General features: G+C 60.5%; 2 protein-coding genes across 6 annotated transcripts in view; one reads left to right on the forward strand and one right to left on the reverse strand.

The window, feature by feature from the left end:
- Positions 1–18,213, forward strand: part of LOC132416835 (NACHT, LRR and PYD domains-containing protein 2) — a 1,001,898-nt gene that overhangs the window by 722,915 nt on the left and 260,770 nt on the right.
- On the reverse strand, positions 109–16,802 carry CNOT3 (CCR4-NOT transcription complex subunit 3). Of its 5 annotated transcripts, none has more exons than XR_009517744.1 (18): positions 16,578–16,802; positions 11,399–11,476; positions 11,215–11,282; positions 10,873–10,947; positions 10,669–10,758; positions 10,330–10,458; positions 10,138–10,233; positions 8,726–8,945; positions 8,501–8,634; positions 7,970–8,026; positions 6,271–6,601; positions 6,070–6,193; positions 4,974–5,172; positions 3,021–3,120; positions 2,727–2,925; positions 2,311–2,526; positions 1,596–1,721; positions 109–245 (listed from the first exon to the last, which is right to left on the reverse strand). XR_009517744.1 is itself a non-coding variant. In XM_060000649.1 (18 exons), exons 2-18 carry the CDS (start codon positions 11,421–11,423, stop codon positions 147–149), a joined length of 2,208 nt encoding a protein of 735 aa, XP_059856632.1. In that variant the 5' UTR covers positions 11,424–11,473; positions 16,578–16,802; the 3' UTR covers positions 109–146. The 5 variants fall into 5 exon arrangements, 3 of the variants coding, with proteins under 3 accessions (XP_059856632.1, XP_059856633.1, XP_059856631.1); XR_009517743.1 differs by having other exon boundaries at positions 8,726–8,948; XM_060000649.1 differs by having other exon boundaries at positions 2,394–2,526; positions 8,726–8,948; positions 11,399–11,473.

Below are 18,213 nucleotides of genomic sequence, written 5' to 3' on the forward strand. Positions count from 1 at the left end.
AAAGCCTCCCAGCCCCCTCCCTGCTTCCTGGGGGAGGGGGCTGCCCTATGGCCTGGGGCCTCCCCCCAGTCTTCCAGGGCAGGGCCCTCACCTGGGCAGGGGGATCAGCATGCGGGGGGAGGGAAGGGTGGAGGGAGGGGCCGGTGTCACTGGAGGTCCCGGTCCTCCAGGTAGCGGTACTCAAAGGTGAAGCCTTCCTTCTTCCGCTGGCCCCACTTCTCGTAGTCAAAGTAGATGTAGGTGCCCTGGCCGGGGGAGAAGGCGGTCAGTGAGTGGACGAGGTGGTCGGGGGAGCTGGCAGAGGGACAGGTCTTAGGGCCATGGAGGAGCCAGGCACCAGGCCAACTGCCCTGCATGCACACGCCATCTCACTCCACCCTCACAAGGCTCTTCTCAGGTGGGAAACGTCATCACTCCTGCTTCAGAGGAAGCAGAGGGAGGCGCAGGGAGGTCACATGCCAGAGCCGGGCCTCGACCCCGGGCACGTGTGCCAAACATCCTATTGCTTCTCTCGATGGCTTTGGCTTTCCAAGCACTGATCGAGTGCTGAGTACGTGATGTATGTCCTAGGGTTTAGTCTTCACAAAACCCCTGAGGCCATGGGACAGGCTTGGAGTCTACATACATCCAGGCACGCTGCCAGGACAGACGTTTTACTGGCAACAGCGGTGGTGTGGGAACTTCTGAAGGACTGATGCCTGGAAATACACTAACTTAGAGGATTACTTTGGACCAAACCGGGAGGGAACAGGATGTCTGTAGTTAGTGTCCAAGATGACACAGTGGGAATGGGGCCGGGTTCTGAATGAATGGTGGAAATGCTTCAAAGAACCTGAAGGAATGGAGGGGAGGAAGTTCCCTGAGGACAAGGCCCTTGTTCAGTGCTTGGCATCAGGTAAAGATTTGGTGGAAAAAAACCACTGTGGAACATACCAACTAAAAGTTGAAATAAAGTCCAGTACGCCCATGACACTACATAGCAGGCACCATTTAGTACTTACACGTCATTAACTCATTTAATCCTCATAACAACTGCATAAAGGTAGGTGCTGTTACCCCGTTTTTACAGATAAGGAAATAGAGACAGATGTTCAAGTGAATTGTCCACGGTCACCAGCTAGAGCTGGGTTCCAAACCAGGTAGTCTGGCTCCAGAGTGTTTTGCAAGTGGGAGGTCCCAATCAATCAATTACGAGAACAACAAAAGAGCTTCCCCATCCGTGTTTGCTGAGCCCCTCTGCTGGGTGCTGGGGACTGTCAAGGTCCCCGAGCAGTGCAGCCCATGGTCTTGGGTGGGAGACACCACATCCCCCCACCGTGCCAGAGGAGGGGCGGAGGCACAGGCTGTGTGTGTGCCTGGGGAAGGCTCCTCTGAGGAAGGACATGGAGGCTGGGACCTCTGGGGTGACCGCGAGCTGGCCAGTGAGGAAGAGGACAGTGTCCCAGGCAAGGCAGATGGCCTGAGGGACCGAGCTGGCTGAAGGTGGTGGCAAAGGGAGCGGGCAGCAGGGCTGCCAGTCTGCGTGTGGAGTGGGGACTCTACCCAGACTCAGCCAGTGGGACCAGAGTGGACAGGGCACAGGGAGGGGCCCTCACCTGCTCGAACTCGTCAGTGATGGTCTTGGGCTCCTCGTGCCTCTGGAACCACATCATGTACTTGGTGTGGAATCGCCATGACTGCTTCTTTAGGGCCTTGGCTGCCAAGTACTGTGCCTTAGTGCCCTGAGGAAGGAAGCATGGAACGGGGGATCAGGGGGCCTCGCAACTGGGTGGGGGCCAGGTGGACGGGGCAGGGCGACAGGGCTGACCCCAGGCCCCGCCACAGACCGAGGTTGGGCCGGACAATCCAAGTACGGATGGGCTGGGGCACAAGACGTACCAATGCTGGTCAGGAGAAGGAAAATGAGACGGGAGGTGGAAATTGCTTTCAGAGAAGCTTTGAGAAGGAAGAGAAACTAATCGTGATGAGAGCTGAGAGGAGGCAGTTTAGAAACTTTCTCAAGGCTGGATGAGGGAGGGGGTCACTGGTGACACACTGGGTTACGCAGAGGTTGGACAGTTCCCTAGCGGGTCCCCAGGGAGGCCCGGGTACGTGCCAGCGAGCAGCGTGCTGGCACAGTGAGAGTTATCGGGACGGGCACTGTGGGGCTGGGCTCCCTGGGTGCTGCGCTAGACCAACCCAGCCCTCAGCCTCAACTGACCTGACACCTCAGCACTGGAGTGGGGACAGGGAGGGGTCTGGTTGGGGGGGGGGGGCAGGACTGGGGGAGGGGGAGGGGTGCGGTCCCGGTGGCCGCAGTGGGGCACCCACCTCACCCCTCCAGCCCGAGGGGGGACGGCGGCGGTGGCGGCGAAGCCGGGGGGCCCGAGGCTGCCCCGGGGGCCCTGCTGTACCTCCAGATAGTAGAAGATGAAGAAGAGCGTCTCGGTCGACAGCCGCTGGTAGAACTCCACAGTGTCCGAGTGCGGGGGCGGCATCTGGTGGTGGTAGGGGGGCGTCGGGCAGGGGTTCCGGGGGAGGTACTGCCTGTGGGGGGACAGGATGGTCAGTGCCAGTGCGCGGCAGCCCCCGGCCTCCCTGCCTTCTCTCCTCTCGTGGATCAAAGGGAGCGTCTCAGGCACCACATCACCCAGCATTACCACCTCAGTCCCTGTGTCCTGTGGGGAGCCTAGGTCAAGGCTCCCTCGGATTCAGGGGCCCCGTACCCACCCCACGTGGCCCCTCACCGGATGCGCTCAGAGTCTGAGGGGTGGGGCATGTGATGCCAGGCGGCCTCTTCCATGGCCTGCTGGTAGAGCTGCTCCTTGGTGAGGGGCACAGGCCCCAGGGGACACACACCCAGCGACAGCGGTATGTTCACCTCCGACAGCTGCAGGGCCGGCTGGGCCGAGGCCGGGGGAGCTGACGTGCTGCTCAGGATGATGTCTGCGGGGAGGGGAGGGCAGAGGTGGGGCCGGCGAGCGGTGAGGCTGGTGCATCCGGCCCCTCCTGGACGGCCCGCCCCACCCCTGGAAGCTCACCTCGCTCAGTCAGGTGCAGCGTGGGGACGGGGTCCTCGATGCCAGAGCTGATGGCTGCCCGCTCCGCCATGGACTTCAAAGAGCTCAGAGGCTCAGGGGCCTGGGGAGGGAAGAGGTGCCTGGCCTGAGGTCCAGGGCCGAGGGCTGGCACTGGGTCCTCGTGGGCCCCGGCACCCTCGCCTGCTCCGGTGGGGCTTCAGCTAAGCCAAGGCCGTTAGTGTAAGAGCACGTCCACTGCAGCACCTAACAGCGGGGAGAAAACCTGGACACGACCAAGTGTCCACTGACAGAGGGGTGCCTAGCACGTGTGGACCCTGCTGTGCAGCCCCGTGACAGTAACACACCAGCGGAGAGCCCGCGCGCCACCGCCGTCACAGAACCGGCAGCAGTGCCCACTTGTCTGCACGCCTACACGCTGGGAGGAGCCCGCCCACTGCCGGCTGCCCCACGTGCGTCACTAAGACCCCCTGCCCCTCTCCGCGGCCACCGGCCACCGCTGGCCACTGGCAGTTGCCTTCCACTCCTCTCGCCACCCCACTCCCCACACCCTTCAGTCACCGAGGTCTCTCTTCCCTCGGAGGCACCTGCACTGCCGCCCCACACCGTCCTGGTCTCACAGGCCCCCGAGGGACCTTTCCAGCCATATCTTTCTCTGTCATTTTTCTACTCAAAACCTTTCCACCACTCTCCCAGTAATTTAAAAAAAAAAATGTTGTGGACCTGTTTTGAGAATTTCAAGGCTCATTTCTTCCCCCAGAAAAATGCATACACTGAACTTCCTGTCCGTTGTATTTCTAAACTTTGGGTGCTCACTGGGAGCCAGAAACTCTCCTGAGAGCTTTATGAGGACTATTCCCAAGCATCCTATCACATTTGAGGAGTGACTGCAATTACTTTCATTTTCCAGATGAAGGCAGGTACAGGAGGCAATGCAGGGCTTGGACCCCGACAGTGGGGCCCTCCTCACCCTGCCTCCTGCAGAAGTGAAGTTAAGACACACTGGCCCAGGGACTTCCCTGGTAGTCCAGTGGTTAGGATTCCACACTTTCACTGCGGAGGGCCTGGGTTCAATCCCTGGTCAGGGAACTAAGACCCTGCAAGAAGTGTGGTGCGGCCAAAAAGAAAAAAAACCCAAAATAAACCCCGAAACACACTGCCCCAGATGGTCACCTCACGTCCTGCTGCTGCCCTTTCAGACTCTGGCCCTGCAGCCAGCCTGCACCCCGTTCCTCTCGCCTCCGCTGAACCCTGCTTCCCAGCCTTCTAACTACAGCTCTGGCATCAGCCCCCCATAGAACTCCAGCCCGGGGGGGGGGTGGGGCGCTTCTCCCTGTCAGCCCCGCCTGCCACTGTGACCCCACACGACCTGGCCCTGGTTCCACCTCACAAACGTTGCTGGGCTGCCTCCCCAGGTTAAGTCAGATACGCACGTGGGTCCACAGCACCCTGGCCCCCACCCCACCCAGACATGCACGCCATACAGTCCCACTCTGCTCCCTGTACGGAAGGTGGGAAGTGGCTACATTTAGCCAGCACGAAGTGGCTCAGAGCAGACGTCAAGTGTTTTCTGGACTTAAATGTTTTTGTAGAAGGCAAGAGGGTGGTAAGCTCTGGATGGTGGGTCATGTGAAGTAATACGTCTTATGGGGAGAAATGACCGAGGGCTGGAAGGAGGGCGATGACAGTGGACACCCGGGGAGCGAGCAAGCAAGTACAATCAGGAGCAAGGAAAGTACCCAGAGGGACAGAGACCCAGGTGGGGGTGGCAGAGAAGCCCGGAGATGATGTGAGTGCGCAGGTGTGCCAGGCGAGAGAAGCCAGAGCGACACAGCGAGGGCTGGAGGTGGAGATGGCAGGTAGAGACCTGTAGCCAGGGGACAGCGACCATCTGCAGTGGAGACACAGGGCCAGGACAGAAAGGCTCGGGGCCCGCCAGGGATGTGCGGGGCCCACCTTGATCTCCGGGGCAGCGCTGAACTGTGGAGGTCCATTGAGCAGGGCGCCGGCTGCCTTGGCCTCGCTGAAGCTGGGTGTCGGGGAGCTGGGAGGGTTCACAGGTAGTGGCACCAGGAGACTGGGTCCCCCCGAGTTGTTCCCTGAGCCTGGGGCCACGCCCCCAGCCCCCGTTGGGGCTGTCGCATTGGGTTCCTTCCTGGGGAGGGGTACAAAGGGTTGGAGGCTCAGAGGAGGGTCCCCAAAGGCGGGACGGACAAGAAGACTTGGGTGATCGGGGAAAGGAGTCAAAAAGGGAGAATGCACAGAACATGGGGCCAGCTGAGGGACGCAGACAGGAGAGAAGCTCTCTGGGCGAAGGGAGAACCCCACCCCTTGCCATCACTTCCCAGTAAAGAAGGGCTGCGGATGTGGGAACAAGCATTCTCAGGACGCTCCCAGAGACCACACGCCTAAACGTTCTCTAGGAAGCAGGTGGGACCACTTCTTACACGGAGTGGCCCGTGGAGAAAGGGGTGGGAAAGAGCCACACAACAGAGCAGCCCACCTAGAGCCCAGGGGTGAGGCACCCGGGGAGGAGGGAGGGAGGGAGGGATCCAGGGGGTCTTCCCCATTCCCACAGAGGACGCTGCGCTCTCTCTTGAGCCACTCTTCTGGGAAATGGTCTGACCTACGATCTGGAGGGGTGGCTGGGGAGAGGACGGACTGGGACCCTTCACTGTAAGAAGTGGACGCTGAGCCCCTGACGGAGTGAGGAAGGCCCTGGGGCAGGAAAGGGAGGAGGCGGCAGGGCACGAGACTCCTGCAGGAAAGGGAGAGCCAGAGCGTTCCAACGGGTCCCCGGGGGGCTCTGAGAACAATCCCACTTAGGCGAGGAATGTTCTAGGGCAGAGCTGGGGGACACACGTATACGATACCCCAGCTGGGAAGAAGTCGGGACTCAGCACCTAAGCGGGTGGGAGAGAGCTCTGGGGGAAGTCCCCACTGGCAAGGGCAGGGCCCGGATCTGCACCATGTGGCAACCGTGTGGGCGGCCCCGTGCCTCCTCGTGCCAAAGGCTGCCTGTCCCCAGCCCTGCCCGAGGCCGGACACTCACGAGGTGCTGGGAGGTGGGTTGTGGGGGCCAGACGGGGGGCCCAGGGCCTGGCTGTTGGCACTGCTGCCCCCGCTGCTGCTGAGAGCCACCTCTGCCGGGCTGTCTGCCACTACTGAGCTGTAACCTGGGGGAAGGAAGAGGGGCTGAAAGGGGCCTGCGGCAGCCACCCCAGGACCCCCCACCCGGCCGCCTCCCACTTACTGGTGGCGCCGTTCTGCTTGCCTCCGCCTCCGCCTCCGCCGGGCTGCACGCTGGGGGGCCGGGGCTGCGCGGGGCTGGGCCCACTGGAAGCTGGCGGGGCCACAGCCTGGGCGTAGGGGGCGGGCGTGCCCGAGCTGTGGCTGGGAGCTGGGCTGGCCTTGGCGCCCAGGGCGCTTGGGGGTGCTGCCGGGGCAGGGGCCCCGTTGTTGCCAGGGGCAGTGCTCAGGGCAGAGGCGGCGGGTGGGGGGCCGGAGGGGTAGCTTGGCGGCACAGCTGGGGACTGAGGGTGCTGGCTGCTGTGGACAGGCTTGGAGCCGTTTTTGGCTGGAGACTGCAGGTGGAAGGGAGGAGAGGGTCAGGACACAGTGGGCCGCAGGTCTCGCCAGCCTCCCGCACACCCCTCCCCGGAACAAGGCTCCATCCTCGGTGCTGGCCTTGCTGCCCCTCCCTGGGGACCCAGATGACCCCCATTCGCCCTCATGGCTTCAACCTCCACCTTCATGCGCACAACACTCGTGCATTTCTAGCCTGCACCCAGCTTGCCATGTCCTGCCTGGACATCCCCACGATGTCCCACAGGGATCTGAGACACCACTTGGGTGTAAGAGAAACCCATCCACCTGATGACAGGGCAGTAGTGGGAAACACATCAATGTCCTCAGTATGAGGTTAGCTGGACCCAGCCAGAAGTCCAAGGGGAGAAGAGAGGACAGCTGAAAATAGGATAGTAATTCTGAATGTCACTTAAAGGGTTCCAAAAGCAACTCAAGGGGCCGTTAATGACCAATACCCCACAAAGCACGTGGGGTAACGTGCGCCTGACAGCCCGCGGCTGAGCTGCTGACCACCCCTCTCAAGCCTACCCGGCAGCCGTCCTTGCTGCTTCCTGGACCCACCCTGAGGCCCCACGGGCACCTCACGCTCACTCCGCACCAAGCAGGACTTGCGATCAACTCCTTCCCGACACCACGCATGGTCACCCAGGTCCCACACCAGCCTCATCAACTCTGCCCTCAGGCTCTCCCTCGGGACCAGCCCTCCGACGAGCCCACAGAGGGGTTTCAGGCTCACTTTCCTCCTGCCTAAAGATAGCATTCCGGTGCAGCAGCATTTCCTAAAGTGTGCTGCTGCCCTGGGACACGTGAGCAGAATCCACAGGGTGCACTAAGGAGAAAAAACTCTCGGAGGCACTTCCCCTCTTGGAAACTTGTGATGTACACCATCTGCGCAGCCAAGGCCCAGAAAGCGCCCAAGAAAAGAAACCTATGTGGTTTTTGACCTATCATTTCTGGGGCTTGCTGGGCCCTTTCAGAGCTGGTCCACCCGGTGTGGGCCCCCCAGCCCGACAATCTAAGGTCCTGCGCTCGCGGTCAGCCCAGTGGACCTGGCTGGGCTCACCTCTCCACACTTCCACATCCACCACGACTGGCCTATGTCTCCTGTCGCTGCCCCACACGGGAATGTATCTTCCTCTAATGCCCAGGGCAGACGCCCTTCCCAAGAAGCATCTCCCAACCACAGCACCAGCCACGCACCTGTCTGCCTGCCCATCAGTACTGCAGGCCTCCCTCAGGGCAGCCTGACCCACCGCGTCCCCAAAGCCCAGCATGGGGGCCACACTCAGGCCTCAGTAAGCCTCTGGAAACCAGCGAAGGAGCAAGTGCTGGGCCCATCAACGTCCGACGCCCATCGTACCCACCTGGCTGATTTCACTATCCGTCGAGCGTCCCCTCTTCTTGTCATCTTCAGAGTTTTCCTGAGGTTTGAGAGGTGCAGTCAGAAACCTGTGTGTCTCTAGGGACCCGACAGAGACACCAATCTCCGAACCCCCGGATCTGAACCCAGCTGACCTACCTTCCAGACCCAGAGCTGTTCAAGCCCCTATGACCTTCATCTCACTGGGGAACCTACCTAAACCCTGCCCCTTAGGGTGCTTGTCTTCTGGGGGCCAGCACCACGTGCCAGGCTCTTAAGGGTCCAGGAACCTGCTCTCCTTCGAGTATCCAACCCTCCATCCCTTCCCAGGTGTCCAGTGCCCAGGCTCCTCGGCACCCCAGGCACCAGCCTCCCTCCTCCACACTCAGGACCCACGTGTGGCCCTAACCGCCCTACCGGCAATCTACAGCCCTTGGGGCCCAGACCCTGGATACCGAGGTTCCCCTCCTGCAGGACATTTCCTCAGCCCCCGGCCCCTGTGCCCTCCGTGGAGACTCAGACCCACAGGCCTCACCGTGGTGCAGTTGGCCGGGCTGGGCGGGATGGGCGAGCTGGAGGTGGTCGAAGTGGGCGTGCTGCTTGACTGGTTGAAGATCTCATCCTCCATGTGACTGTGGCTGGGCGGGGAGGTGGCGACCAGCGCCTGTGCTGTGGGGGCGTGGAGGCTGTATGAGCTGGTGGGGACGCCTTCCCCCAGGCCTCCACCGCCCTTCACCCGCAGGCCAAGCCCGGGCCTCACGAATGTCCTCGAGGTCCAGGTCGTCGTAGAGGAACTCGTTCTCCTCGAAGTCGGGGTCCTGGGACGAGTCCACGTAGTACTCGACGTCGTCCTTGATCTTGCGGATGGCGTCCACGAGGATGGAGTCATTGTCCAGCATGCGCAGGATGGTCTCCAGCATGCGCACGTGGTAGCGGTGCTTCTCGATATGCCGCTTCAGGCCCTCGATCCGGTCCTGCTTCTGCTGGCGAGCCCAGGGCCAGGCTCAGGGGCTGCAGGGCCTGCCCTGCCCCTCCTGCCCCCACAGAACCCGTCCTCAGTCCCTGTCCCTGGTGGAGACCCAGAGGCCCCACTCCAGCCCCTCCGGGGTCTGCCCGCCTTGACCCCTCAGGGATCCCGCAGCTCCTCCCGCCCCGACATCCCTGGAAACTGCTGAAGGAGCCAGGGATCCCGGCGTCTCCCCTACAACGTGGCCCGATCTGCACCCCGCCTGACCGTCCAGCCCACCCACCAGCTCCGACCACCTTCTGGAATACAGGAGCACAGCCGCCCCTGTCTTGCTCTAACAGTAATAATGGCAATCCCCGTTTGGGGGAAGCTTGTTGTTTACAACTCTGAGCATCTGTCACCACCATGACCCCCACCCCCAACCACGTGTCCCTAAGAGGAAGCCCAGATTCAGAGGCCTGTCTCCTAGGCTCCCTCCCAAGGCCCCACTCCCTTTAGGATTTGACATCCTAGCCCCAGTTCCAAATCCCTCCTGCCTGCAAGGACCTCCCTCCAAGCCCACGGTTCCAGACCCCTCAGTCTCAGACACCCAACTCTGGCACACCGCCGCCCCCAGCTTCCCGAAGAGCCAGCTCTCTGTCCCCCGTACTTCCTGGGTCAATACGCAGAGAGAGTCTGCAGCCCTAGGAACTCGGACCCTACAACCCTGGCTTTCTGCAATCTGGGTCCTGAGCCCTGACTTTGTCTCAGACCACTCTTCTCCTCAGCCTCAATGAGCCGCTCCTCCATGCCCCGCCTTGTCCACACCTGCTGTCCTCTCCTTAGGACCCGGGCCCTCTAGGTGCTGTGAGGCCGCAGCCACAGCTCCTCAACCTCCCCGCCCTGGGCAGCCCTCGGGTCTCACACTTACTCTGCGACCCAAGCAGAGCTCAGCATCTTCCCCCAAAGGGCTCCTCTTCTTGTCGGCTCCAATGTTTACCCAGACACCCAGGTGGGACCCTGGAGTCTGCCTCATCTGTTCCCTGCACGCCCCACCCTCCAGTCAGCTGCTAAGCCCTCCCCATCCTACCCCTTGACCCCCTAATCCTAGCTGCCAGCCCTGTCTGCCTCAGGAGCCCAGGCCCCGACTCCCGCAGCCCGGAAAGCCGGCCTCTCCTGATCGCCAGCCCATCTCTGTCCTCTGGGCACAGGGGCCCCCCACTCACATCCTTGTCGCCCTTCTTCTTGCGTGTTTGCACCGACAGTGACTCCACTTCACTCTCAAACTGGTCCACCTGCATGTTTAGGGTGTCGATGGTATTCTGAGGGTGGGAGGGGAAAGGCAAGCGGTCAGCCAGAGTCCTCTCATACAGCCAGGGTCCGGGCCCCAGGTCACCTCCTCCTCTACCCTGACTCACCGTGAGCCACTGGCCGACCTCCTCCTTTTCCTTCTGGGCAGGGTCCACCTTCTGTGCCAGGCCCAGGCCCTCCTTGCTATAGGCTTTGGTCTTGGTCTCTCGCTCCACAACTTTGAACCGTTCCATTTGCTGTGGAGAGCAGAGTTGGAAGGGGGATCCCAAAGGTGGGAGAGCAGCTGACTCAGGGCCAGTGGACACTCAAACCGGAGCCCCACTCTCAGGTTCCCAGCCCTTTGCCTCCCACCTTCCCCAGGTACAGAGACCTCACTCTTCTCAGGACCTCTGGGGACCCAGGAATCCGACCACCCACCTCTCAGGTAGCAGACTCTGGGCTCCTACCGTCTCAATGAGCTTGCGGTTGTCTATAAGCTGCCTCTTGTCCTTGATCTCATTGGATGCTACCCAAGTCTTGATCTGGTCCCTCAGCCGCTGGAGGTGGGAACAGCAGGACACTCAGGACCCGGGCGCCGAGGCCCCCGCCCCCTCCTCTCCCTGTTCCCCCCGCCCTCAGGACACAGGAGTCCGGGCCCCCAGCCCCCTCACTTGAAGCTTCTTAATCTCCTTCTTTAGATCAGCCTCATACTTTTCTTTCTGGTTCGCGTTGGCTGCATTGTGGAGCTGAGGGATGGAGAGAATCCAGGAGTTTGTGTGGTGCTGGCTGCCCTACTGCCCACTCCAGTGGTAAAACTCCAGTCTCTCTCTGCAGGCTGGGGACTCTGGGGACAACCCCCCCAGGACCAATCCATCTCAGAGCTGCTTCTCTGAGGTCCTTGGCACCTGGACATGCAGGCCCTCTCCCTGGTTGACACTCAGGAACTCCTCAACTTTGTTCTGTTCTCTCCTCCCTAGAGACCCACCCAGATTTTTAGGGGCCAGCCCCTGTACCTTCTGCCAAATATCTTCAAACTGCTCCACGCCCTCGGACACCTTCTTGAGGCAGCGATCAATCTCACCTGGCCAGGGAGGAAGGCAGGCTGTTAGCATCCTGCCAAGGCAGCAGGGATCCAAAGAGGAGTTCCGAGGAGAGTGAGCACGTGGCCACACAGGCAGCAGGCAGTGGACCTAGTACCTTGGAGTTTGCGCTTGTCCGCCATCTTCCCTGCCCTACAGACGCACTCTCTTCATACTCTCTTGGAGAAGGACGCTGCTGGGAGAGATTGGGAAGGAATACACATTTACTCCCTGGCTGGTCCAAACCCAGAGACATGAACGAGGTTGGGAACAGGGTGCATGGGATGGAAAGGGGAAGATGCATTTACTATCTGATGACAGGGACTGGGCCCAGTTCTCCTTTTGCTGCCTTGACTGCCCAGCACAGGGTCTGGTCCAGAGAAGGACTCTGGAAGTTTGCTGAAAGAAGGAAATAGATATACTTTTTGGGACTTCCCTGGTGGCACAGTGGTTGAGAACCCACCTGCCAATGCAGGGGACACGGGTTTGAGCCCTGGTACAGGAAGATCCCACATGCCGCAGAGCAACTAAGCCCGTGCGCCACAACTACTGAGCCTGCACTCTAGAGCCCACGTGCCTAGAGCCCGTGCTCCGCAACAAGAGAAGCCACCGCAGTGAGAAGCCCACGCACTGAAATGAAGAGTAACCCCTGCTCGCCACAACTAGAGAAAAAGCCCGCGCGCAGCAAGGAAGACCCACCACGGCCAAAAATAAATACATACATAAATAAACAAATAAGATATACTTTTTGTGTGCCTCTGACCCAGGAAGTGGAAAACTCCTAGAGCATGGAGCACTTTCTCCCCAGATGATACTCAAAAGGATTTTTTAGAGCAGAAAAATGTCATGCAGCACACAGCTGCCTGCTAGGGACAAAGGCCTTAGACCTGGAGACCACAATTCCCATAGAGAAGTCAAGCACACAGGTGACCAGAAGCCTAACACAGGGAGAGGTTACTCCTCAGACAAGTCAGGAGACAAAGAATTTTGCATCCCATGGAGAAGGGCATGATACCATTTATATGTGTATCAGTTGTAAGGAACAAAGGGGAAGTGCAGTGGGGGGACACGGAAGATGCCTACAACTGTGAAAGCTAAACCCACCCACACAGACATGGCTGGATCCCAAGTAGAAGAGGGCTTTAGACCTCTGACAAGTTTATTCCAGAGAAGGATCCTTAAACCAAAGGAGATAATACTCCTAACCCAAAGAGGGTAATGCCAAAAAGGGTTACAGGTTTGGGGGCAGAACGCATCACTCGAGAGAAGAGAAGAGAGAACTCTTACGAAGATGAGAGGATGAAAGGGAACCTGAACTGGGAGGGAGCTATCGGCACACACGAAGGAATTGCATGTCAAGTGCACTACTGGTAATGTAGACTCAGGGAAACATAAACCCTCAGACAAGCACCCAATACTTAGAGACACTGGCACCTCCATCCTAAAGGAAGTTACATGCAACCCAGAGGGGACTGAGGTCAAAGGGCAGTCACCAGAAGCTTTCGCCAGGGCCCGACACCAAGACCAGGAGAGATGGGGAGCCTTGGGGAGGAAGAGCTATGCCTGTGCTGCAGGAGGTCCCCACTCCCAGCGAGGGGGCCTCTACTGAAAAGCATGGCTTCCTGAGACCTGGGGAGTGCCCACTCAACAGGCCTAAGGCAGGGTGCCCCAGAGCAGCCCCAACTGCCCAGGCAGAAAGAGCCCTACACGGAGGACTCAGAGCCTTAACCCAGAGGGAAGTCACAGCAAGAGGGCCCCCACCCACTGGGAAGGGAACGCAAAGAAGAGTCCGGCCCAACAGAACCTTCCACAGTGACAGAAACTTTCTGTATCTGTGCCACTGAACGCTCGACAGCTCCAAACGGGCTAGTGCAACACAGAATGGAATGAAAAATTTTTCTGCTAACTAGTTAAAATTTAAATCACACGTGGCTAGCAACTACCGGTGGCACAGGGTATCAGAGAGCACGCCTTAGAACCAGAAGCCCACGTGACGGGGCTGGCCCTCAACCTCAGAGCAGCGTCCTCCACAGGGACCCACTTGCATGATGGCAGACCTTTGACTTGGGGGAGCATGGATCTCCCCCGTAAAGGAGCAAGCAAGAGGAATGGCAGCACCCTTGGCCCAGGGCTGGCTGACATGCCAAGGTGGGGCCCAATCCCAACACGGGAAATTCCAGCTCCAGGAAGGCGAAGCCGCCAGAAAAAGGATTCAGGAGAGAGTTGCACAGAAGGGACTCAAACTGAGGTGGGGCAAGAGCCTTTGACCTGGGAGCTCACACAAGGGCCTGGACCCCAACACTGAGGTGTGCAGGAGAGTTTTTGCTCCAACACCCCAACGCTGAAAAGCCTCTTACTGCCCAGGGGTGGGGGGTGGGTACAGGAAGCTTAGACAGGCGCTTATACTCCCGGCCTCTGTCCCAGGAGCCCAATGCTGGGGCACGGTCGGGTGGTCCAGCCCAAAGGGACAGGACGCCCAGTTTACACCCCTAAACAAGGCACTGCACGCTTTAGGGAGGGGAGGCTTTCTCCAGGTCCCCACACTGAGTGGGCTGGGACACCCAGCCCAGCTGAGGAGTTGATACCCTGCAGAGGGGGCAACAGACGGTGGCAGCAGGAAGTCCTGAAGGAGTCGGAAGCAAGGTGCCAAGGGAACAAGAGCCCCAGCCGGGAGAGTGGGGTTTCAGACAGAACCTCAAAGTGGGCAACAGCTGAGACCAGGAGACCTGCCCCGAGGAAGGCAGCTCCTCCAGAGAAGGGCAAGTACGCCAGGCTCTCCACAGAAAAACCCCACAGCAAAAGGGTGCCTGTACCTTAGATCCCCAGCAAAGGACCAGAAAGGAAGCTGGGGCCTGAGTCCTGAAGTAGAGATGCCCCCACAGAAGAGTCCCATGCTTAGAGGGCTGGGAGCCCCAGCGCTCTGGGAGGGTCCACCAAGATGCTCCAGGGAAGGTAACCATGGCAGGCCCACTCTGAGACAGGCAGGCATCTCAGGGAGAGGACCTGGTGTCCTCACCGCATGGAGTCTCAAACGGCACCGAGGAATCTGGGAACCTTGGCCCCGGAGACTTAACCAAAAGACTCTGTGCGAGAAGGCACATCCCCACGAGTAAGGAGCCTACACTGAGCGGGTGGGTAGGCTGAGCCGTGGGCCAGACCCACAAGAGCCAACACCATAAAGTGAGGGGCTGAAAGTAACAAAGAGCCCCCAACGGAACCTCAGGGGAGACAACACTGCCACACGGAGCGGCCTGGTGAGGAGTGGGCCAGGAGGAGCAGAAAGCTTAGTCCTGGGGAACCAAGCCAAGCGGTCCCCGATCCTGGGGCTGTCACGTGCCGATACACAGCAGCCGTGTACCGTGGGGAGAGGAGATCGGGCCTGCTGGGAAGTGACGCCGGAAGGCCATCCTGAACTTGGGAGGCTGCTGACGCTGCCACACAGAGATCTGAGAGGCCGGAAGGTGGATGTATTAGGTCCTGGGGCGGAGGGAGTTATCTCCCCACGCGAGGCCCAGTACCAAGGGTGGGGGACTGGAAATCCCACCTTGGAAAGGTTACACCAGAGGAATCTTTAGTCCTGGGGAAGGTGACAACAGTGGGGTCGCCCCCTCAAGTCTCGGGGATCTCACACCCCCACGTCAAGGAACCTGTGCCTCAGGAGAGGGCAGAAACCTAGTCCCACCCAGTGGGACATCACAAGCAGGGGCTGAAGCATTAGCCCTGGGCACCAACACCTGAGAGGGTCCTTAGTCCCACAGGAGGGGACACACAGAAAGGCAGAGACACCTCAAATCCAAGAGTGGCCAATACAGGCAGGAACCTTACCCCTGGAGGAGGCAACACTGAGAGGCTCCTCGTCTTGGAAAAAGGCACCACTCCAGCCCCAAAACCCCACACCTCACAGTACAAGAACCTCAAATCTAAGAAGTCTTACACTCCTAGGGGGTTCTAGCAGGGTGGGCATGGGTAGGGATGAGCCCTGGTTCTACGACTGTTACACCAAGAGGGTTCTCTAGTGCCGGGAAGCTCACACACCCACAATGAGGAGCCCTAGAGGAGCACCGAGGGGGTGGGATCCTTGACCCCTGGAAAGACGATACCCCAGTGGAGGAACTGATGTGAATACAGATAGAAGCCTCAGACTGAGGGAAGCGACAGCCTACACGCTGAGGGCAGTGGCGGCAGGTGTCAAAAAAAACAGTACCGAAAGGACAGGAGCATCAACCTCGGGGGAGGTGACAGCCCCTGAGCTAACAGGCAGGTCCTGCTTAGACACAGGGGTGCTGGCGCTGCCCACAACAGGAGATCATTAACATCGTGGAGAAAGCAGGAACCTGGGAGGTACCACCAAGAGAGAACCAGGTACCTGAGACCCAGGGGAGCTCAAGAGCCCCACCAAAAGGACCCCGAGGCGGGAGTGACATCGAGAGGAAGCCCACACCGGGAGGGAGGTGGGCAGAGTCTGGATCCAGGCAGAGCTCACAACCAACAAGCCAGAGCTCACATCCAACAAGCCAGAGACCGATACCCAGACCCAAGAAGTAAGAGCGCAGGCCTGAGCGGGTGACGCCGAGAACAATCCTGACTCTCCAAGGAGTAAGGCCTGGGCTGTGGGATGTGGAAGCCTTAGACCTGGGGAACTTTTCACTACAGAGGCGTAAACTTGGGCTGAGGCTCCAACTCCTGGAGGTGGCATCTTCACTCCAGGGGAGTTCATCCCCCACCCCATCCCCAAAGAGGAGAGTAGCGCCCACGGTGGGAGGGGAGCGGAGAGAGGAGCGCTGGCCCCGGGAAGGCTGACCCCCTCTCGCCACGGGGGTCCTCAACCAGGGGACTCGCAGCCCCACACCCACGCGGAGGGGGCAGCCTCGCCCGGAGACCGCTCCCCAGCACAGGGGCTGCTGCCGAGGGGGGCAGGCACCTGAGCCCCGAGAGGGCGGGCACCTGCGGCCAAGGCGCCTCCATCCTTCCAGCTCCTCCCGACGCGGAGAGGGGCGGGCACCTCGCACCCTCACACCCCACGGGGGCTCGACGCGGACGCCGCGCGGGGCCGGGGTCGCGGGAGGACCCCCGGGCGCCGCCGAGGGGCGTGGAGGAGGGAGCGGGGGCGGGGGAGCCGCGCACCGCCGGGCCGACGGCGAGCGCCGGGGCCGCGCGGTGGCGGGGGCGCCGCGCCGGGGGCGGCCATATCGCGACAGGCGGCGGGGTCGCAGGGGCGGGAGGCGGCGGGGAAGGCGGCCGACGGCGCCGGGGGAGGAGGGGAAGGGGTCCGGCCCAGTCGAGCCTGACGCTCTCACCACAGGAGCTGGCGCCGCCGCTGAGGAGCGTATCGCGACAGGCGGGGGAGGCGAGCGCCCGCCGCCTTTTTCTCGCGCCCCGGGCCCGGGCGCTATCGCGATAGCGGCGCGAAGCGGAAGTGGGGTGGGGGGAAGTGGGCCCGGGGTTGTTCTGACGACGGGGGTCGGGGCTCAAGGGAGGCCGCGGCGTCTGCCGATGGCTCCGCGGAAGCTGACCGGGCCCGGTCCAAGATGGCGGCGGCGGAGGAGGCCTCCCCTCCTCTCTTCTCGTCTCTGGCGCCGACCCGCCCCCGAGCCCCGAATATAGGCCTGTCATTGCTCCGGCCGCACGTCGCTCTTGCCCCTCGGACGCGCTCTATTGGTTCTTGGCGGGGATGCGGCCGGCCCCCTCTCTCCGATTGGACAATCTCTCCAAGGCGCGGCGTTCGATTGGCCTCCTGCGCGGGCTGCTAGGATTGGCTCAGGTTTTCTTCCCCGCTCCTCCGCCTCCTCCCGCCTCGGGGCACAACACGCCAGCGCGAGGACTCGTGCGTCAATCCAGAGACCTGTGTCGTGCTGATTGGATACACCCGCCCCCTTTCTCTTAAACCAATTGGTCGGAGGGAGGAGCTAGGCTGATCAGGGGCGGGAAGTCGTCCGTCAAGTTTGGAGCCGTTTTCAATTGGCCGTGGGGGGACATTCTGCCCTGAAGTCATTGGCTGGTCCAGGAAGTGGGTGGGGAAAGCGAAGGAAGGCATGGAGAGTGGGCGATAGAGGCCGCGTACCTAATGGGAGAAAGACAGGTGCCTTCAAAGCGGGGGCCGGGCTGAAGTCATCTGCCAATGAAGACAGCCCCTGGGCTGGTAGGGAGGAGCCGGGAAAGAGGGTCCAGCCCTCTTCTTCGTTGGCCCTGTTATCGTTCCTCCCAGAGTGTCCAATAGTTTGGCGAGTGGGCGGTAACCGCTCCTAAGGCGTGTGAAACGGGGCGTAGCAGGCAGGCTTGGAACCTGGGAGCATCCTTCCACCTCCCTCGGGTCCTGGCCGGGCAGGCCTGTCCCTGTCTGTGAGCTGCACAGTCTTCAAGTGCCTGTATTTGGCATATCTTTGAGACACAGAGGAAGGGAGAAAAGGAAGGAAGCAGGAGACGATGCCCCAAGTCACTGGCATCACGCATAGCTGAATTGGTTGGGAAGCGCCATAGAGGCATGGAGTATTTGTCCTGCTTCTGTGTGGTTACATGACCGTGGGACAGTAATTCTCCTCTGCACCTCCATTTCCCTGGTGTTGTGAGGACGCCGCAGAAGGTACAGATGAGAGTCCCTGTTCCCCTCCCACGGCTGCCTCCTAACACCTACTGGTCCTTCAGATCTCAGCTCAGTGGTCTTTTCTAGCGGGAAAACTTCCCTGACCTCCCGTGCTGAGTGCTCACGTGAGCCCTGTTCATTCGGATTTACTTTTGCACGTATACTGTCATTTTCTTAATTATTTGAATCTCCCCCTCCGGATTTTTGCATCCCCAGCGCTTAGCAGCAAGAAGCACTCAGTAACCGTTTGCTGAATGAGTACCTGGATGAACACGGGGAATGACTTGTGGTTAAAACTTGCTAGGCACTGGTGCTCTGGCAAACCAGGAGGCATTTGCCCTGGGTCACACAGT

Source organism: Delphinus delphis, chromosome 20, assembly GCF_949987515.2.
Source record: "Delphinus delphis chromosome 20, mDelDel1.2, whole genome shotgun sequence".
Lineage (NCBI taxonomy): Eukaryota > Metazoa > Chordata > Mammalia > Artiodactyla > Delphinidae > Delphinus > Delphinus delphis.